The following is a 15772-nucleotide window of genomic DNA, read 5'->3' as shown; positions in this document are numbered from 1 at the left end:
CAAATTGTTGCTTGATAGATCTAACTCTTGGACATTCTTTAAAGAACTCAAAGATTGAGGAACTGTCCTTCAAACAAATTATCGCCCAAGTACAACTTTTTCGGACTCAAACACTCACCAAGAGTACTAGGTATTAAACCGGACAACTTATTTCCGGGCCTTTGATATCAACAAGATTTTTTAGTTTTCCTACTTCTAAAGGTAGGGAACCAGTTAAGGAGTTCATAGACAAGTTAAGAAAAAGCAGAGAGGAAAGGAAAAAGATCTCTTTAGGTAGGGTACCATTTAGGTTGTTTTGTTCCAGACTTAGTTTTTGCAAATGGCTAAGAGCACCCAGACATGAAGGAATGTTTCCTTCTAGTCTGTTCCTTTCCAAATACAATTCACTCAATTTAGTATTGTTTGCGAGAGAAGATGGGATTGGTCCAGATAATTTGTTTTCGGACAGATATAACCCCTGTAAACTACGGAGTTTTCCAATAGAAGATGGAATACTACCGGAAAAGTTATTAGACACGAGATCTAATACAAACAAACCGACCAAGTTCCCAATCCCTTCTGGGATAATTCCAGATATTTGATTGGCTCCTAGATACAACCTCTCCATTTGGTTGGAGAGATTGGCAATATAGTTTGGGAAAACACCTCCAAAATTGTTTTCGTCTAAGCCCAATATCTTTAGATTACTGGAGTTGGTCAAATAAGTGATAAAACTCAAATCATGAGCTTCTCCTGTTCCTAGATGATTGCGTCCAAGATTTATCAATTGGATAGTTTGAGGAAATTGAAAATCCTTAGGAACTTGTCCTTCGAAATTGTTTTCTGGAATATCAAATGCTTGAAGTTTAGAAGCATTAGCTAATGAAACTGGGAGTAGTCCAGAAAGTTGATTTCCACCCCCCCAGAAAACAGCGAGATTAGGAAGAGTGATGCCCATGTCTTGTGGAAGACTACCACTAAATTGGTTAAAGGAAATTCCTAATGTTTCATTCAGGGATGAGATGTTGAAAATTGTTGAAGGGACCTCACCAGACAGTCTATTAAAATCAACGTTGAAGTAATTTAAGTTTGACAGTCTACCAAAGCTGTCTGGAATACTTCCAACCAAATAATTTGAACGTGTATAGAATTTTTGAAGCGACGAAAGATTACCTAAAGAAGGTGGTAGCACTCCTGTTAGATTGGTTTTTCCAATACTCAAGACTTCAAGCTTTGACAATGAGCCAAGCTCTGCCGGAATATTCCCTGTAAATTTGTTCGAACTTATATTAAGGAACCTGAGTTCAGTACATTGGGTTAGATTGACTGGAATTTCTCCTTCGAAAGTGTTATTGAACAGAGTGAGTTCTTGAAGTCGAGACAATCGACCGGTTTCTTGTGGGATACCACCGTAGAGTTGATTGTGTTGCAGGTTGATGACTCTTAGGAAAGTGAGGTTTCCAATTTGAGGCGACAACGATCCAACCAAACTCTGGCTGGAAAGATTCAAACTTATGACTCTTTGATGACGCTTGCCGCATGTAATGCCTTGCCACTGACAGAAATGGAAAGATTGGTTCCAGGAGCTTAAGCCGCCTTGAATTGCATCTCTAATAGCGATTAGAGAGTGAAGATCAGTCTCATTTCCTGAGGTGGCCATACAAGGTTTTGTTAGTGAGATCAATTGGTTAAAGAGTAGGAAGATGATGTAAAAGTTAAAAACTGTAAATGCCATCTTTGGGAATTGTATAAACTAAAAGGTATGTGGTGTAGTAATATATAGGAGCATTGTTTGTCAAGATCTCCATTAGTGTTGTGGTGTAGAATAATTTGGTAATCAGAGTCATTTTCAATCTAGAATGTCGAGTAGAACTCAAAACTGGTTTATCTGGATTCTGGTGAACTAATAGAGAAAGGAGAGGAAAGAGTCAAGCAGAGATGATGATACGGTGTTTTTGCTCCATATATTTTCTTAATAAATCATTTTCTTAATATATAGGACCATATATTGCCTGTTAAGATCTCCATTAGTCTTGCCGTGTAGAATAATTTGCTCCATATATTTTCTCAATAAATCATTTTACATCAACCACGTGAGCATATTTCATTTAAAACCAAAAAGTAATATTCAAAGTTTAAAATCAAAGGCCCCTTCTCTTTTGTCACATGGTCACATAGAGATGAAATTAATTACCCATGAGACGAGACCAATAAAACATGATAATACATATTCCACGAGCTTATAAATGTGATAAAAAATGTACAATATTGCATACACATTGCAGCTTGACTAGTCCCAACTCCCAAGCATGGCCTCAAGTCAGTAGTTTTCCAAAACTAGATGCAGTTACGAAACCCCAGTGATTGTCACTCACCACAGGCCACAGACTAAAATTTCAACTTGACTAATATAGAGCTTTGAACGGAGTTGATTGGCTTAAAATTATTTCCTGATATGTTAGGTTGGCTACTTGGCTATACACTGTTTGAGCCTTTGAGGCTTTGGTAGAACTTAATCTTGGCTAACATCCGTATCTGTACAACATGTTTCTCAGAAGAAGCTGAGAGACCACGGAATTGTGCAAAGAGGAAGTTCTTCTTAATCTCCCCAGAATCCAAAAATTTGGATATTAAACTCGACCTTTCTATAACCTGCATGCAGATTTGAGATTTTACTGATGCTCAAAAGCCAAATCAACCATTTAAGTAATCGCCACAGGAGCACACTCCTTCAACAAAGTGGTGAAAGCGCTAACAGTCCCTCATTATGATTTCTCTATCTGTAAGTTTGGATATGAACTTGGTTGCCTCGTGGCAGTCCCCACACACTCTCAGGTTCTTGATGATTCTCAAAGGGTCCTTCTGTCCTTCAATCCTTCTTCTTCAATCTTCTTCAATCTTCTTATCCTTGCTGCATCCCCCCATCTTCCTGCTGCTGAATAAATGTTTGCTAAGAGTATGTAGTTCCCAGAATATGTGGGTTCCAGTTCAAAAAGATATCCTGCAGCAGTCAAGCTTAGGGTTGCAGTGGATATACAAGCACCTAACAAAACAAAATATGAAAGCATTCGGTTAAAAAAGGCATTTCCTTAATGAAATCCATATTTTAATCAAATTGACCAGCATTTATTTTCCATCATGCAAGCATACTGTTCTATTGCAGGACCTATTGCATATTCTGATTTCATCATCTCAAAATACTTCCATCCCTCATCAATCAATCCCGAGTGACTACAAGCAGCCAATAGATTTGTGAAAGTGAAATGGATTGGCTTCAGTCCAGATGATCTCAAACAGAGAAATAGATTCACAGCATCCATTCCAAAACCATACATCCCATAACCTGCAATCATTGTGTTCCAAGAGACTATATCTCTTTCAGGAATGAGATCAAAAACTCTTCCCACTTTTTTTATCAACCCACACCTTCCATACATGTCAATAAGACCATTCCATATTGCAATATGCATATCAAACCCTCTCCTGACAATAAACTGGTGAATCTCTTTACCCTGCCGCAGTGCAGCCAATCTTGCACAAGCAGGGAGAACTGAGACAATTGTTACCTTGTTGGGTTCAATGTCGCTTATGACCATTCCTCTCAAAAAGTTCAAAGCGCTAACCCCCTGTCCATGCTGATCACAAGCAGAAATAATTGAATTCCAAACAACTACATCTTTATCGGAAAGCACGTTGAACACAGAGCAGGCCCATTCCATGTGATCACATCCCGAGTACATTGTTATAAGAGCACTTCCTACACTGGTGGACAACTCAATCTGTTTTCTAATAACAAACCCATGGATTTCCTTCCCTAATTTCAAATCCTTCACCAGGGAACAAGCTGCTAAGGCCCCAGACAACGTGATTGCATTTGGCTTTGTATTTGTTTCACACATTCTATAAAAGAACTCAAGAGCCATTATTCCATCTCCGTTCTGGGTATAACCTGTGATCAGCCCATTCCATGTAATAACATCGGGCTCCACACCTAGAGACTTCATCTCATTAAAAAGCTCAAAAGTTTCCTCACGACAACCTTTCTCTGCATAATCCGCAAGCATGGCATTCCATGACATCAGGTCCTTTTGTTTTATAAACCTTTGGAAATATAAAGTTCGACATCAGGTAGAACTCCAGCGAATTTTATCATTAAATAGAACAATTTTATTGTCTCCTCATAATCACCTATTTCACAATACAATCCTATAATGTAAGTCCAACTGAAAACATTCCGTTCATCAGACTGAAAACCGACATCCTATCAAACAATTCTGTCTCATAAATCATCCAATCTACCAAACTTACAATAAAACTCAACAAGTTGACTACTAAGAAACACAGATAACTCAACTCCACAAAAAATCAAATGAGCATGAACTTGAAAACTCAATTCTAAATTACCACTCTTTCTACAATTACGTATGATATAACCATAAATTTCCATACACTCACTGGGGTTACTTAAATCTATTGAAGTATTTCCCAATACCCTTTTGTTTCTTTGAACCAAAATAGATTCTGTTAAACACCCATTGTTTGTTCCATGGTTTTTTGTCATTTTATGAACGTTATTCACATTTGTTGAAACTGTGTACATAGAAGTGTGTACATCAAATGTCCAGCTGCTCAAGACTAAACGTGCTTGCAGCTTTCGTTATGAGTTCCTTCCGAACATCCACCTGATTCAAAATTGTAAAGACGGGTCATTAGGTACAAGGCATTCAGACTGCTACTGGCTATTTAAGAAGCAATATGAATGAAAGATTTGCTTGTACTTTGAGTTTAGTAAAAGGTTAGCTAAAAGATTTTTCATACTCATTCCCCCATGAGAGACGAGAACACCATATTTGCTTCCGCAGCATCTTCAACAACCAATTGCTTCAGCATCCTTTTTTCAGGATCCATTGTTGTTTCCCATAATTGTAAAGGCATCATCTCTCCTAAGCCTTTTTTATTGCACATAGACAAGAGATAAGAAACTCAATTGGGTATAGATAGGAGATAAACAAAACTTAATTGCACATATACATGAAATAAATGAAACTCAATGACAAAGCATGTCTCTTCACTTTAAACCTCAAAAGTTTTCTAACCTTTAAACCTTTGGATGCTATATGACGCATTTGAAGGGAAAGTACTCTGGAGAGTTTTAAGCTGTGCCTTGCCATAACAATAGTGTGCCTGTTTACCCCTCTCAACCTGATACACTCAGTATAGACACGAGGAATTTAGAGATGGGCCAAGGCTTACAATATTCAAGTACATAAAAAAAATAAAGATGAAGAAAACCAGACCTTATACAGAGGTGGAACACCCACATAAATGCAGCCTTCATCAAATAGAGCTTTCTGCATTACAAGGACAAACTTTAATCATTGTTTCAACTGGTACTTGATGATTATGAATGAAAGACTTTGCTCTACCTAATATCTATAAAAGAATGTTAACAAAAGAGTTCGGATGTGAGCACCATCCACATCAGCATCAGTCATGATGATGATCTTATGGTAGCGAAGGGCTTCCTTCTTAAAATCTTCACCCTGAAATGAACAAGAGTAAAACCATTTAGTACATATAATAGAAACAGGTTGATGAAACAGGAAAACAACTCTAGGAGCAAATAAAATGTTTGTGATAACCTTCACACCAAGTCCAAGGGCAAGAATAAGATTTTGAATTTCTTGATTTTTGTACATAGCTGCCTCGTCCTTCCTTTCAATGTTCAAAATTTTACCTCATAATGGGAGAATGGCCTGCATCAATAAAAGTATAATATGAAATCTTCTCAAAATTCTGCATTTGACAATTTTATCGATGTAGGAAGGAAATTGATTCCACATTGGAATGTAGTCACACGTACACAAATTAAATGGTGGAACTTAAAAAATCACAGACGTTCAAAATTAAGATATTGACTTGGCCAAGCAAGTTCAACTGTGCCCAAACGATAAACTAAATAGCTACCATTAAAGGCGGCTATGCATATGTCCTCGTCTGATTTGAAAACATGGGGTTGTGCATCTCAGTTCAACTATACTGAACCTCCTGGATAATACTAGACCACTGAGGCCCCCCATCCATACGAATCGTAGTCTGTAGTGATGTTCTTTTCCATTTGTTTGACGGTCTAGACAGGTCCGCTAGTGGGGTAGTTTAAGGATAGGAATTCTTGGATAGTTGCAACTCCGTAAAATTGAATGTTTTTCTCAAGCCACCAGTAAGTTGATAGTCTGGCATTTTGTCAATCGCTTCTAGTGCTTCAACTAAACAGAACACAGAGCCCAGAGCAACCCTCAAAGACACCAATAAAACATTAAAACAGTAACAGCTGATGCTTTTATGTAGACGGCAATACTACTACATCATTTGGAACTGGAAAGGAAACAAATCAAACCTCGCCATAACAACCAAAGATTTAGCGACCTCTAAATAAGAATCTTGAACCTCAATCTTCAATTGAATTAAAACCTTTGTTCAACAAATGAACTACAGAAGACAAGAACGATATAGTTGAATACGTTGAACCTCTAACCCCAAATAAAATCTTAACACATTTTCTACAACAAACAGTGTACTAGAAGAAGAAGCACTGAAAGATGCAAGGGTTCTACGTAAGATCCTCAAACCAGGCACCTTTGTTTATTGGTTGTTCCATAAGAAACAGGAGATGAAGAAAGGGAGACATACGGATCAAATGCTAAACTTACTCGTTTCAAAATGTGGGATGAGATGAAGAACAAATCCACAAATAGTTTGTAATTCCAATTTATAATTTTATTATTATTACTATTTTTTATTGTTTTATTTTGCGTGTGTGTTTGGGGGGGGGGTGTTTGTTACACCAGACAGGATTCCGGGCAGTACTGGGTCTGCCGCTACCAAGCACATTCGGTTCTTTCGAAGACAATTCTTTTCACGAAAATAGGTTTTGCTTCATCAAATGAGCCCAGCAAAGTCAAGTCCGCTTACACTAATGCAGGATGATGGTAACAATTAATTATGGAACACTTGCAAAGAGTAACTGAGAGTTCACCTGGAAGCGCCTATCACGAACTTGTTTCGCACTACCACAAGCTGAATCGCCTTCAACTATAAAGATCTCTGGTAGAATGTATGGACAATTTATAAATATATTTTTCATAAGAAGACACCATCAAATGTAACAAGCACCCCATGATTAACAAGCACAAAGGTAGTTATGATTTTATGATCATTCATCAGTTGAATGATTTGTTTCGTCAGACTTAGACTGAAATAGCTGACTCTAATACCAATAATTTCCCTTGTGGCATTTATAAAGGAAATAATATTCATGTATCCAACTTCTGAAGGAAATAAAATTTTCAGCCAATCAGATTGATCATCATAATTACCACTCATCCTAGTCAATCTATTAACTGTTCAAATCATCCTTGACATTTATTACACATTTATCATCCTCATCGTAGAACAGTAATCATGAGCGAGTAGAGTAGAGGAAGCTGAGCATACCAGATTCTGTAGGATCTGTAGCTGAGCAATCAACCAGCTTTCCAGGAAGAGAAGATGATTTTAGAACACTCTTTTGTCTCACCAATCCCCTTGCTCTCTTGGCTGCCAGAGCTGCCTAAATAAGGAAACAGCATATAATGCATCAAACAAAGGGTACCGCTAATCAAGCTTCAAAAAATTAGTAAAAACACTTTTATAGAATGCTACCTTAAGAGCATTTAAAGATTTGGAGAAAATCAAATCAAGTACATCTGGATGTAGTTCTAAGTACTCGGTGAGATACTTTTGTACCGATTGATCGACCACTCATCGCACTTCTGGATTACCCAACCTTGTCTTTCAGAATCGAAAAGAAGAGGAAAGTCAAATAAAAAATGATGATCTCAAGCGAGCAAGTGAGAAGTTTAATCACCATGTAAGAAATGAATGTACATTTTGGTTGAAGATTATATGCATGAATAATCTGTTGAATAAAACGACGAAACAACACGCACCTTAGCTTGCCCTTCAAACTCCGGGTTTGGGACCTTTACAGAGATTACACTTGTTAATCCCTCCCTTACATGTTCTCCACTCAAGCTAATGTCCTTTTCCTGGAATGGTATAAACGAAACACCAAAAACATTAATTGTAATCAAGAACATACCGGAGAAAGGTGATAGACATAAAATTAGTTATCCAGTTTTTGTTTTTTCTGAAGTTTTAATCAACCCCTTAGCTGGAATTCAAAAATTAAAACAAATTCAATCAGTACTTAGCCTAGGAATACTAAAATTTATGTTACGCTTGCCATTTTAGTTTATTAGTCCATCTGCTTTGCTATGAGTCTATGAAATCCCAAGGACACGCAACATTCACTTTATGTAAGTTGAAGCTCTCATCATTTGATTGCCTAAATACTGAGAAAATATGATTGCAACAAAGAAAACCCTGTCCATATCACTGATCTTACTTGGCTATTAATACAAGTGGTGATATCATGCAATCATTAACCACAGCTGCCTCAAAATTCTGGTTGGGCCAATGAAATATAAAGGGATTCAATCATAGCTTACAGTAAATACATACAGGGCAAAATAAGTTTTGGGGACATATGTTGAAACCCGGTGGACAAATTTAAATAGCATAGGGATCGTAATCAAAAAGTTATTGACAAAAGATGATTGGGAGATATAAACTGAGGAGGGTACCTTGATAAGTTTCGACTTCTTCCCAAGGTTATTGAGTGTTCTTGTCAATGAAGCTTTGACACCATCGATATGTGTACCACCATCAACTGTTCTTATGCTATTAGCATATCCAAGCACTGTATCTGAATATGCATCTGAACACCTAAAAAATGACAGCAACAAAAGAAATAAAATTAAAAAAATTAAATTAACAGTTCAAATGAACACACCGTTACATAGACAATGGAGAAGTTTTGGTCAAGTACAACATTGTCCTTTCTATCTACCACTAAAATAGTTTTGGTATGTGATAGTAAGGTAATTTTGAAAGTATGTGCGCTACATTCTATGAGATACTTCCATCAAGTTTGAGGATGACTTATAAGACTTCAATGCAATGTAATTTGGCATAAGCATCTCACTGCAGAGTGCTGACATACCCAAAACAGCAAGTCAGCAATTGCCCTATTGAAGTATCAGTTCGTATAGTCTATACTCTATTGGAATGTACATGTCATTCCAATAGAGTGATGAGGACTTAAAGTCTAAATCGGACCTTAGAACAATGGATATAAATATCTTACCATTGGAGAGCTAAATCGATTGTGATGCCTTCTACTTCTTTTCTGAAGCCAACAGTATCATGAATTGGTTTCTGGACAAAAAACACCATTTAGCCATATTGAGGTAAGCATGGCACGAGGCGAAAACTTTGATAAAATGCTGAATGCTCTACATCACATGTTGGAACCATAGTGTCTTAACCTATCAAGAGAGAGAGACCTATGTTTATTGTTTGAAGCTAAGTTACATTGACACAGATAGGTGTGTCTGTATCCGACACGGATACAAAGTCTGACACGGCGAAAACATTGGCGTAATATCAAAATTGAGGTATATCACATGCAATATGTGTCCGACACGGACACGTGAATACGTATGCGATATGGATTATTCTCAAAATATGGTGTGTCTATGGTATAACATAAAACCGCACATTTAGAAAAAGAAAAAGAAGCTCCACAAGATGATCTATAACTATCTATAGTACCGTTTTTTCTAGAATCATATTTTCTTCATTCTTGATAACTAGAAAATTACAATTAGCTGCATTACCAAAATATTGTATCTGAGTACAGCTTGACTCAATAGATCTTTTGTATAAAATAGTTTGAATGACTGAAATTGTTGCTCCATTCAATGAAGTGCTAGTAAGCTAGCCACTAGCCTACTAGTGAAATCTAAGTAATCTTTCTACTGCCATATAAGAACATGCCCAGCTAAATTATCTAAACAAGGTTAAGAACAATTGGAAAACTAAAAACTAACCTTGATCCTCTGTAGTTCAAATATATGTATTGAACAACTGGCAACTGGCATTTAGCCTCTTTCTAGATAACCATTATGTCTAATGCCAAACATAAGAGTGAGACAAACAAAAACATAAAGAGTAGAAAAGGATAACCAATCAGGTGGCTACATGAAAGATTTGTGGATGTTTTGGCTGGGGAAACAATAATGAGGTTTTAGGTCAAAGGTCTTTAGCCCTAGACCATCGTATGAGGATAGGCATGACTCGGAAGCAATAATTAGTCACAAGCTCTTACATCTTTGTATAGAGAAAATAGTCATGGTTCTACGGTTGTCCATTTTCGTCCAACATTATTGAAATTGTTTGGAGCATGAGATGTTGATAAACATGCATAGGCATTTAGGCCCTCAATGGGACTAAATTACATAGTTTTCTCGAACATAAGTTTAATTAAATAGTTGACCTATAAAATTAACTTGTTATGATATTCATGATCTTACTACTTAGGTAATGTCAAATCCACGCCTAACACCCAAGGGAGTATAAACTTCAATAAAAACTACTTAGATAATATTCGTCATCTCACTACTATGCATTTGCTACTTATGCTTATTTAGATTTGTTAATTAATGTAAATGATTCCGCAGTAATTGTGAGATAAAGTTTCGGTAGTATCTCACTTTTTAAATACATGTTGTATAAAACGCTCACAATTTTTTACTTTAATAAAATATTGCGAGTATATCAAAGCTTTCCTGTTAACTGACCAACGATTGAAGACTTCTAACAAATCTTGTGAGACCCGACTATATTCAAAGAGAAGTAAGTATACCAAACCAATCTACTAAAGCACAAGATGAAATACACATTAAGCCCTCGAGTAAGCAATAATACAAAAGTACGTAAGCATGGAACCGGATAAAGACACCATAGAAAAACAAAAACTCACCGTAGGTAAAGAGATCTTTAAAGAGGAGTTTTGTTTACAAAATCACATCCACGGAATGAGCCTAATTGGAGCTTAAGTTGAAAAACTAAGTGGAGGAAAAAAGCGACATGAAAAATCCTAAGACTTTACACTCTTCTAAAATTCTAAAACACAAATTCATTAATTAAGAACTGAGATATTATGGAATTCTTAAAGTCCGTGACAGATGGAACTGAAACAATTAAATGAGTTCTCAGATGTCAAAGAGATGGTATAATCCACCTCAAATGCCGAAATACTCGAAAATGAAATCAAATTCAACCAACAGCTTTAACAAAGAACACACATACCCTGAGGTGGCCTCTAGTGTATTTAATTGCATGAAACTTCAGAATTTTATGTCAAAGACGATACACATGACACGCCTCTTATGCTAAAAGTCAATCTGGACAGTGACCAAGGACACCCAGGTCATACATTACCTTCCAATATCAACCATGAAATGTTGAAAACATATAAAGGAAACATTCAGCTATTCAGCTGAATCAATAAAATTTGGGAACAAGAAATTCAACCACAAAAATATTCAAAATAAACTTCAAATTTAATAACAATACTGAAAGTACAACAAAACAATGCCCCAAAAATCCTTACCAGCTCAATAAGCGTAAAATACATTTTGAATAAGCTACCAGCTCAGTCCAAAGCATAAAAGATAATTGCAAGAGAATGAATGAATGATTCACTTACATCTTTTCATCCATTTTGAGCCTCTTGCAGCTCTTTTTCACTCTTTCTCTACTCAACTATAAGTCCTTGGTTCAAGGTTTTTTTGACGTGCTTAACATCTAGCGTGAACATCCTATAATCATCATACGCCTCAACAATCTACAATGCAATACATTACATACTGAATCACATGTAACTATTCTGAATGTACCTCCCAAATGCTAACTGCAGATGTCACGCAATTTTTACCCAATGAATATATTCCAATACAGTGAATGTGCATCTAAAAGCAATAGATTTGACAAACCTAGAATGTGCATCTATGGAATATCAATTGCAATGGTTTAGATTAGCAAAAATATCCCGAGGTCGTCATGAAATATATATATATATATGGGGAAACAAATTAACACAGTAATAACAGTTTGAGCTGACCTCACATGGTAACCAAGAATTATTATAGTCCATTAGCTTCACAAAAAATATAAATAAAAATACTATTTTTTTAATGTTTCATAAATTTACAATCAATGTTTCATACAATTTTAATCATAAAAGTGTTTTAACTACCATCAACAACTTTTTTTAAAAGAGAAAGAAAGAAACCAAACAATTTTTTTTAGCATAGGAAAGAAATCACAAACAAACGACCGTTAAATGAAAACTTCAGTAATGGAAGGAGAAGAGGACATAAATGAAGGAAAAATTACATAGCAAAACACTGATTTCTTCTCCTCTATCTATCTCTTTCACATTCAATTATTTAATTTATTTGTAAGAGATGTGATTTTACCTTCCAAACTGTCGTTGGAGTCAGTTACGTTCTTCATGAATCCTAGCACCAAGAAATGTTTTTCTGATAGCGTTTAATTCTCTACTGACATCTCTAATATCCATTCTCTCGGACGGTGATTCCACGTAACATGCAACCCCAATTATGACTATTGCGGTCATGCACTCTAGCAGTTTTGTTCTTACGGATTTTGATTCTCATGGTATTAGTATCTCCTAAAGTGTCATCTCCTTGGATAGAAGTATTGGATCCACAATCTTTATAAGTTGATCTTGCAAACCGTTGCTAGCATAGTTATGGAGGTTTAAACCGTTTGTAAACATCTCATTGGTTGGTCTCCTTCCGTGGACATTTCCCAACACCGAATTCCATAATCAGTACACATCACCTTGTATGGATGCATCAGCACCCATGCCATATTCTGCAATATATACATCAATCACTAGTTTTTAGTAAACCATTTAAATGAATATATATATATATATTAAGAGCCATTGGCCAGCAAAAAGAAAACAGAAAAAAGAAAAAGAAATATAATAGTAATACCGTAATGTTTTACATCCATTCTACTATAGAGAGATTAAAAAGGTCCTCACAATCGTCAGTTAAGATATTAATAAAAGTAACCAAACTAGCTTAATTACCACCACATCCACAGTTTGTTCATCATCGATCTTTTGAATTTTTATTCAACTAACATGGACTGAAAAGTAATTAGATCAAGTTAATAGATTCTCTGACAACTTTTCATTTGCACTAACGTCCAATTCCTTTTTCCTCTTTTAAGATATCTACATAACTATTTTTTTTCGATTGACTATCTAAACAACTATGCTATAAGCTTTGGAGCTTAAAACATCCAACTATCCAACGCCCTCCTGTAACTGGGGTGTTAATGGCATCGAACTTAACTAGAGAAAAAAGAGGCAAAAAGAATTGAGTTTCACTAAAATGAGGCTGCATAGAAAATTATAACTAATGATGCGGTATACTAGATATTAAATTCATGCATTTATGAATTGTAAAAAGGACTGAAATCAACATACGTCGATCTCTAAATTCCTACCTGGAGCGGCATAGCCAATAGATCCCTTTACCCCTGTTGAGGTACTTTGATTATCATGCAAGTTCTCTATTGATCCCGAAAGAAGCTTTGCTAAGCCAAAATCACCAACATGGGCTACCATATCATTATCAAGAAGCACATTGTTTGGCTTTAGATCACAATGAATAACCAAAACGTGGCACTCGTGATGAAGATAGCTAAACGCAGACGCAACATCAATGGCGACATTTAGTCTTTGAAGTAGGTTCAAATTTGATTCTTCATCTTGTTTGCTAATCTCTTGATGCAACTACTTATCTAAACCTCCATTTGGCATGAACTCAAAGACTAGTGCTTTAAATTCATTTCCTTCGTAATCAACACTAGAGCAAGAAGTTAGAATCTTAACAAGATTTCGATGGCGGATATTACGCAATGATTCACACTCTGCCACGAAACTCTTTAAAGCTCCTCTCAATTGAAATTTGAACACCTTACTTGGCAACAACGGTTTCAGTATTGGTTAAGCATTCCCTTATACACACTGCCAAAACCACCTGAACCAACAAAATTAGCTGGAGAAAATCCACCCGTCGCTTGAGAAAGATCTCCATATGAGACCTTGAGATGCCAATCACTAAATGATGGCAAAGAAGCCGTTTTAAGTTTACTTTTTCTCCTCAAGTAAAATATTAGAGAACATGAAGCCAAAAGAATGAACACGGCCACACCGATCATAATTTCCATTTTGGAAGGATCGGACCTTCCATGCTTTTTTACACCTTGCTTTTCAGATTTCTTAATTTGGCATGGTGGCAATTGCAGTTCAGGTATACCCCCACAGAGATCAGAATTCCCAGCTACTGAAAAATTGCTTGCAATTCTAAAGATTCGGATTCAATTGGTACCTCACCTTCAAGTTTATTGAATGATAGATTCAACCGCTGGAGATATGGAGAGTTCTCCAAATATTTTGGAATTCCACCCGACAAGTTATTCCTTGATAGATCCAACCGTTGGACATTCTTTAAAGAACTCAAAGATTGAGGAACTATCCCTTCAAACAAATTTCCGTCCAAGTATAAATTTTCCAAACTCAAACACTCACCAAGAGTACTAGGTATTAAACCAGACAACTTATTTCCAGACACCTTGATATCAACAAGATTTTTAGTTTTCCTACTTCTAAAGGTAGGGAACCAGTTAATAAGTTCATAGAGAAGTTAAGATAAAGGAGAGTGGGAATATTAAAGATCTCTTTAGGTAGGGTACCATTTAGGTTGTTCTGTTCCAGACCCAGTAATTGCAATTGGCTAAGAGCACCATGACCTGAAGGAATGTTTCCTTCCAATCTATTGCTTCCTAACAACAACCGACTCAATTTAGTATTGTTTGCGAGAGAAGATGGGATCGGTGCAGATAATTTGTTTTCTAACAGATATAACCCTGTAAACTACGGAGTTTTCCAATAGAAGATGGAATACTACCGGAAAAGTTATTAGACTCGAGATCTAACATAAACAAATTGACCAGGTTCCCAATCCCTTCTGGGATAATTCCAGATATTTGATTGGCTGCTATGGTCATTTTCTCCATTCGGTTGGAGAGATTGGTAATGGAGTTCGGGACACCTCCAAAATTGTTTTGGGCCAAGTTCAATATCTTTAGATTACTGGAGTTGGTCAAATAAGTGATAAAACTCAAATCATGAGCTTCTCCTGTTCCTAGCTGATTGCTTCCAAGATTTATCAATTCCATAGTTTGAGGGAATTGAAAATCCTTAGGAATTTGTCCTTCGAAATTGTTGTGGAAAACATCAAATATTTGAAGTTTAGAAGCATTAGCTAATGAAACTGGGAGTAGTCCAGAAAGTTGATTTTGACCACCATAGAAACCAACGAGATTAGGAAGAGTGATGCCCATGTCTGGTGGAAGATTACCACTAAGTTGGTTATCGACAATTCCTAAGATATTCAAGGATGAGATGTTAAAAATTGTTAACGGGACCTCACCAGATAGTAAATTACCTTCAACACCGAATTTTTGTAAGCTTGACAGTCTACTAAAGCTGGCTGGAATACTTCCAACCAATTCATTTTCTTGTATAATGAAGGTTTGAAGGGACGAAAGATTACCTAAAGAAGGGGGTAGCATTCCTGTCAGATTGTTTCTTCCAATAATCAAGACTTCAAGCTTTGAAGCTTTGACAATGAGTCAAGCTCCGCCGGAATATTCCCTGGCAATTTGTTCCAACTTAAATTAATGCCCCTGAGTTCAGTACATTGGGTTAGATTGACTGGAATTTCTCCTTCGAAAGTGTTAC

The 15772-nt window shown here is 36.3% G+C and overlaps 1 protein-coding gene and 2 pseudogenes across 3 annotated transcripts; all 3 read right to left on the bottom strand.

Moving 5' to 3' along the window:
- Positions 1 to 133: 133 nt before the first annotated feature.
- LOC147484611 (uncharacterized) lies at positions 134 to 1714 on the bottom strand. Its single transcript, XM_086579776.1, has one exon. The coding sequence runs from the start codon at positions 1712 to 1714 to the stop codon at positions 134 to 136; it is 1581 nt and encodes a 526-aa protein (XP_086435902.1).
- A 469-nt stretch (positions 1715 to 2183) lies between these two features.
- On the bottom strand, positions 2184 to 4058 carry LOC147484610 (pentatricopeptide repeat-containing protein At1g20230 pseudogene; annotated as a pseudogene). The gene has a single exon (XR_015205557.1). The product of XR_015205557.1 is annotated as a pentatricopeptide repeat-containing protein At1g20230 pseudogene (transcript).
- Positions 4059 to 4349: 291 nt separating this feature from the next.
- LOC147484609 (DNA gyrase subunit B, chloroplastic/mitochondrial-like) lies at positions 4350 to 10690 on the bottom strand (annotated as a pseudogene). The gene is made up of 13 exons (XR_015203723.1): positions 9972 to 10690; positions 9227 to 9297; positions 8664 to 8805; positions 7968 to 8066; positions 7681 to 7809; positions 7474 to 7588; positions 7016 to 7083; positions 5622 to 5735; positions 5406 to 5522; positions 5277 to 5330; positions 5076 to 5181; positions 4798 to 4928; positions 4350 to 4661 (listed from the first exon to the last, which is right to left on the bottom strand). The product of XR_015203723.1 is annotated as a DNA gyrase subunit B, chloroplastic/mitochondrial-like (transcript).
- Between the last annotated feature and the right edge of the window lie 5082 nt (positions 10691 to 15772).

The sequence above is a fragment of the Coptis chinensis genome, chromosome 8 (genome assembly GCF_015680905.1).
Source record: "Coptis chinensis isolate HL-2020 chromosome 8, ASM1568090v1, whole genome shotgun sequence".
Lineage (NCBI taxonomy): Eukaryota > Viridiplantae > Streptophyta > Magnoliopsida > Ranunculales > Ranunculaceae > Coptis > Coptis chinensis.
Note: the sequence above shows the minus strand (reverse complement) of the source record. Positions and strands in the feature narration are given on the sequence as shown.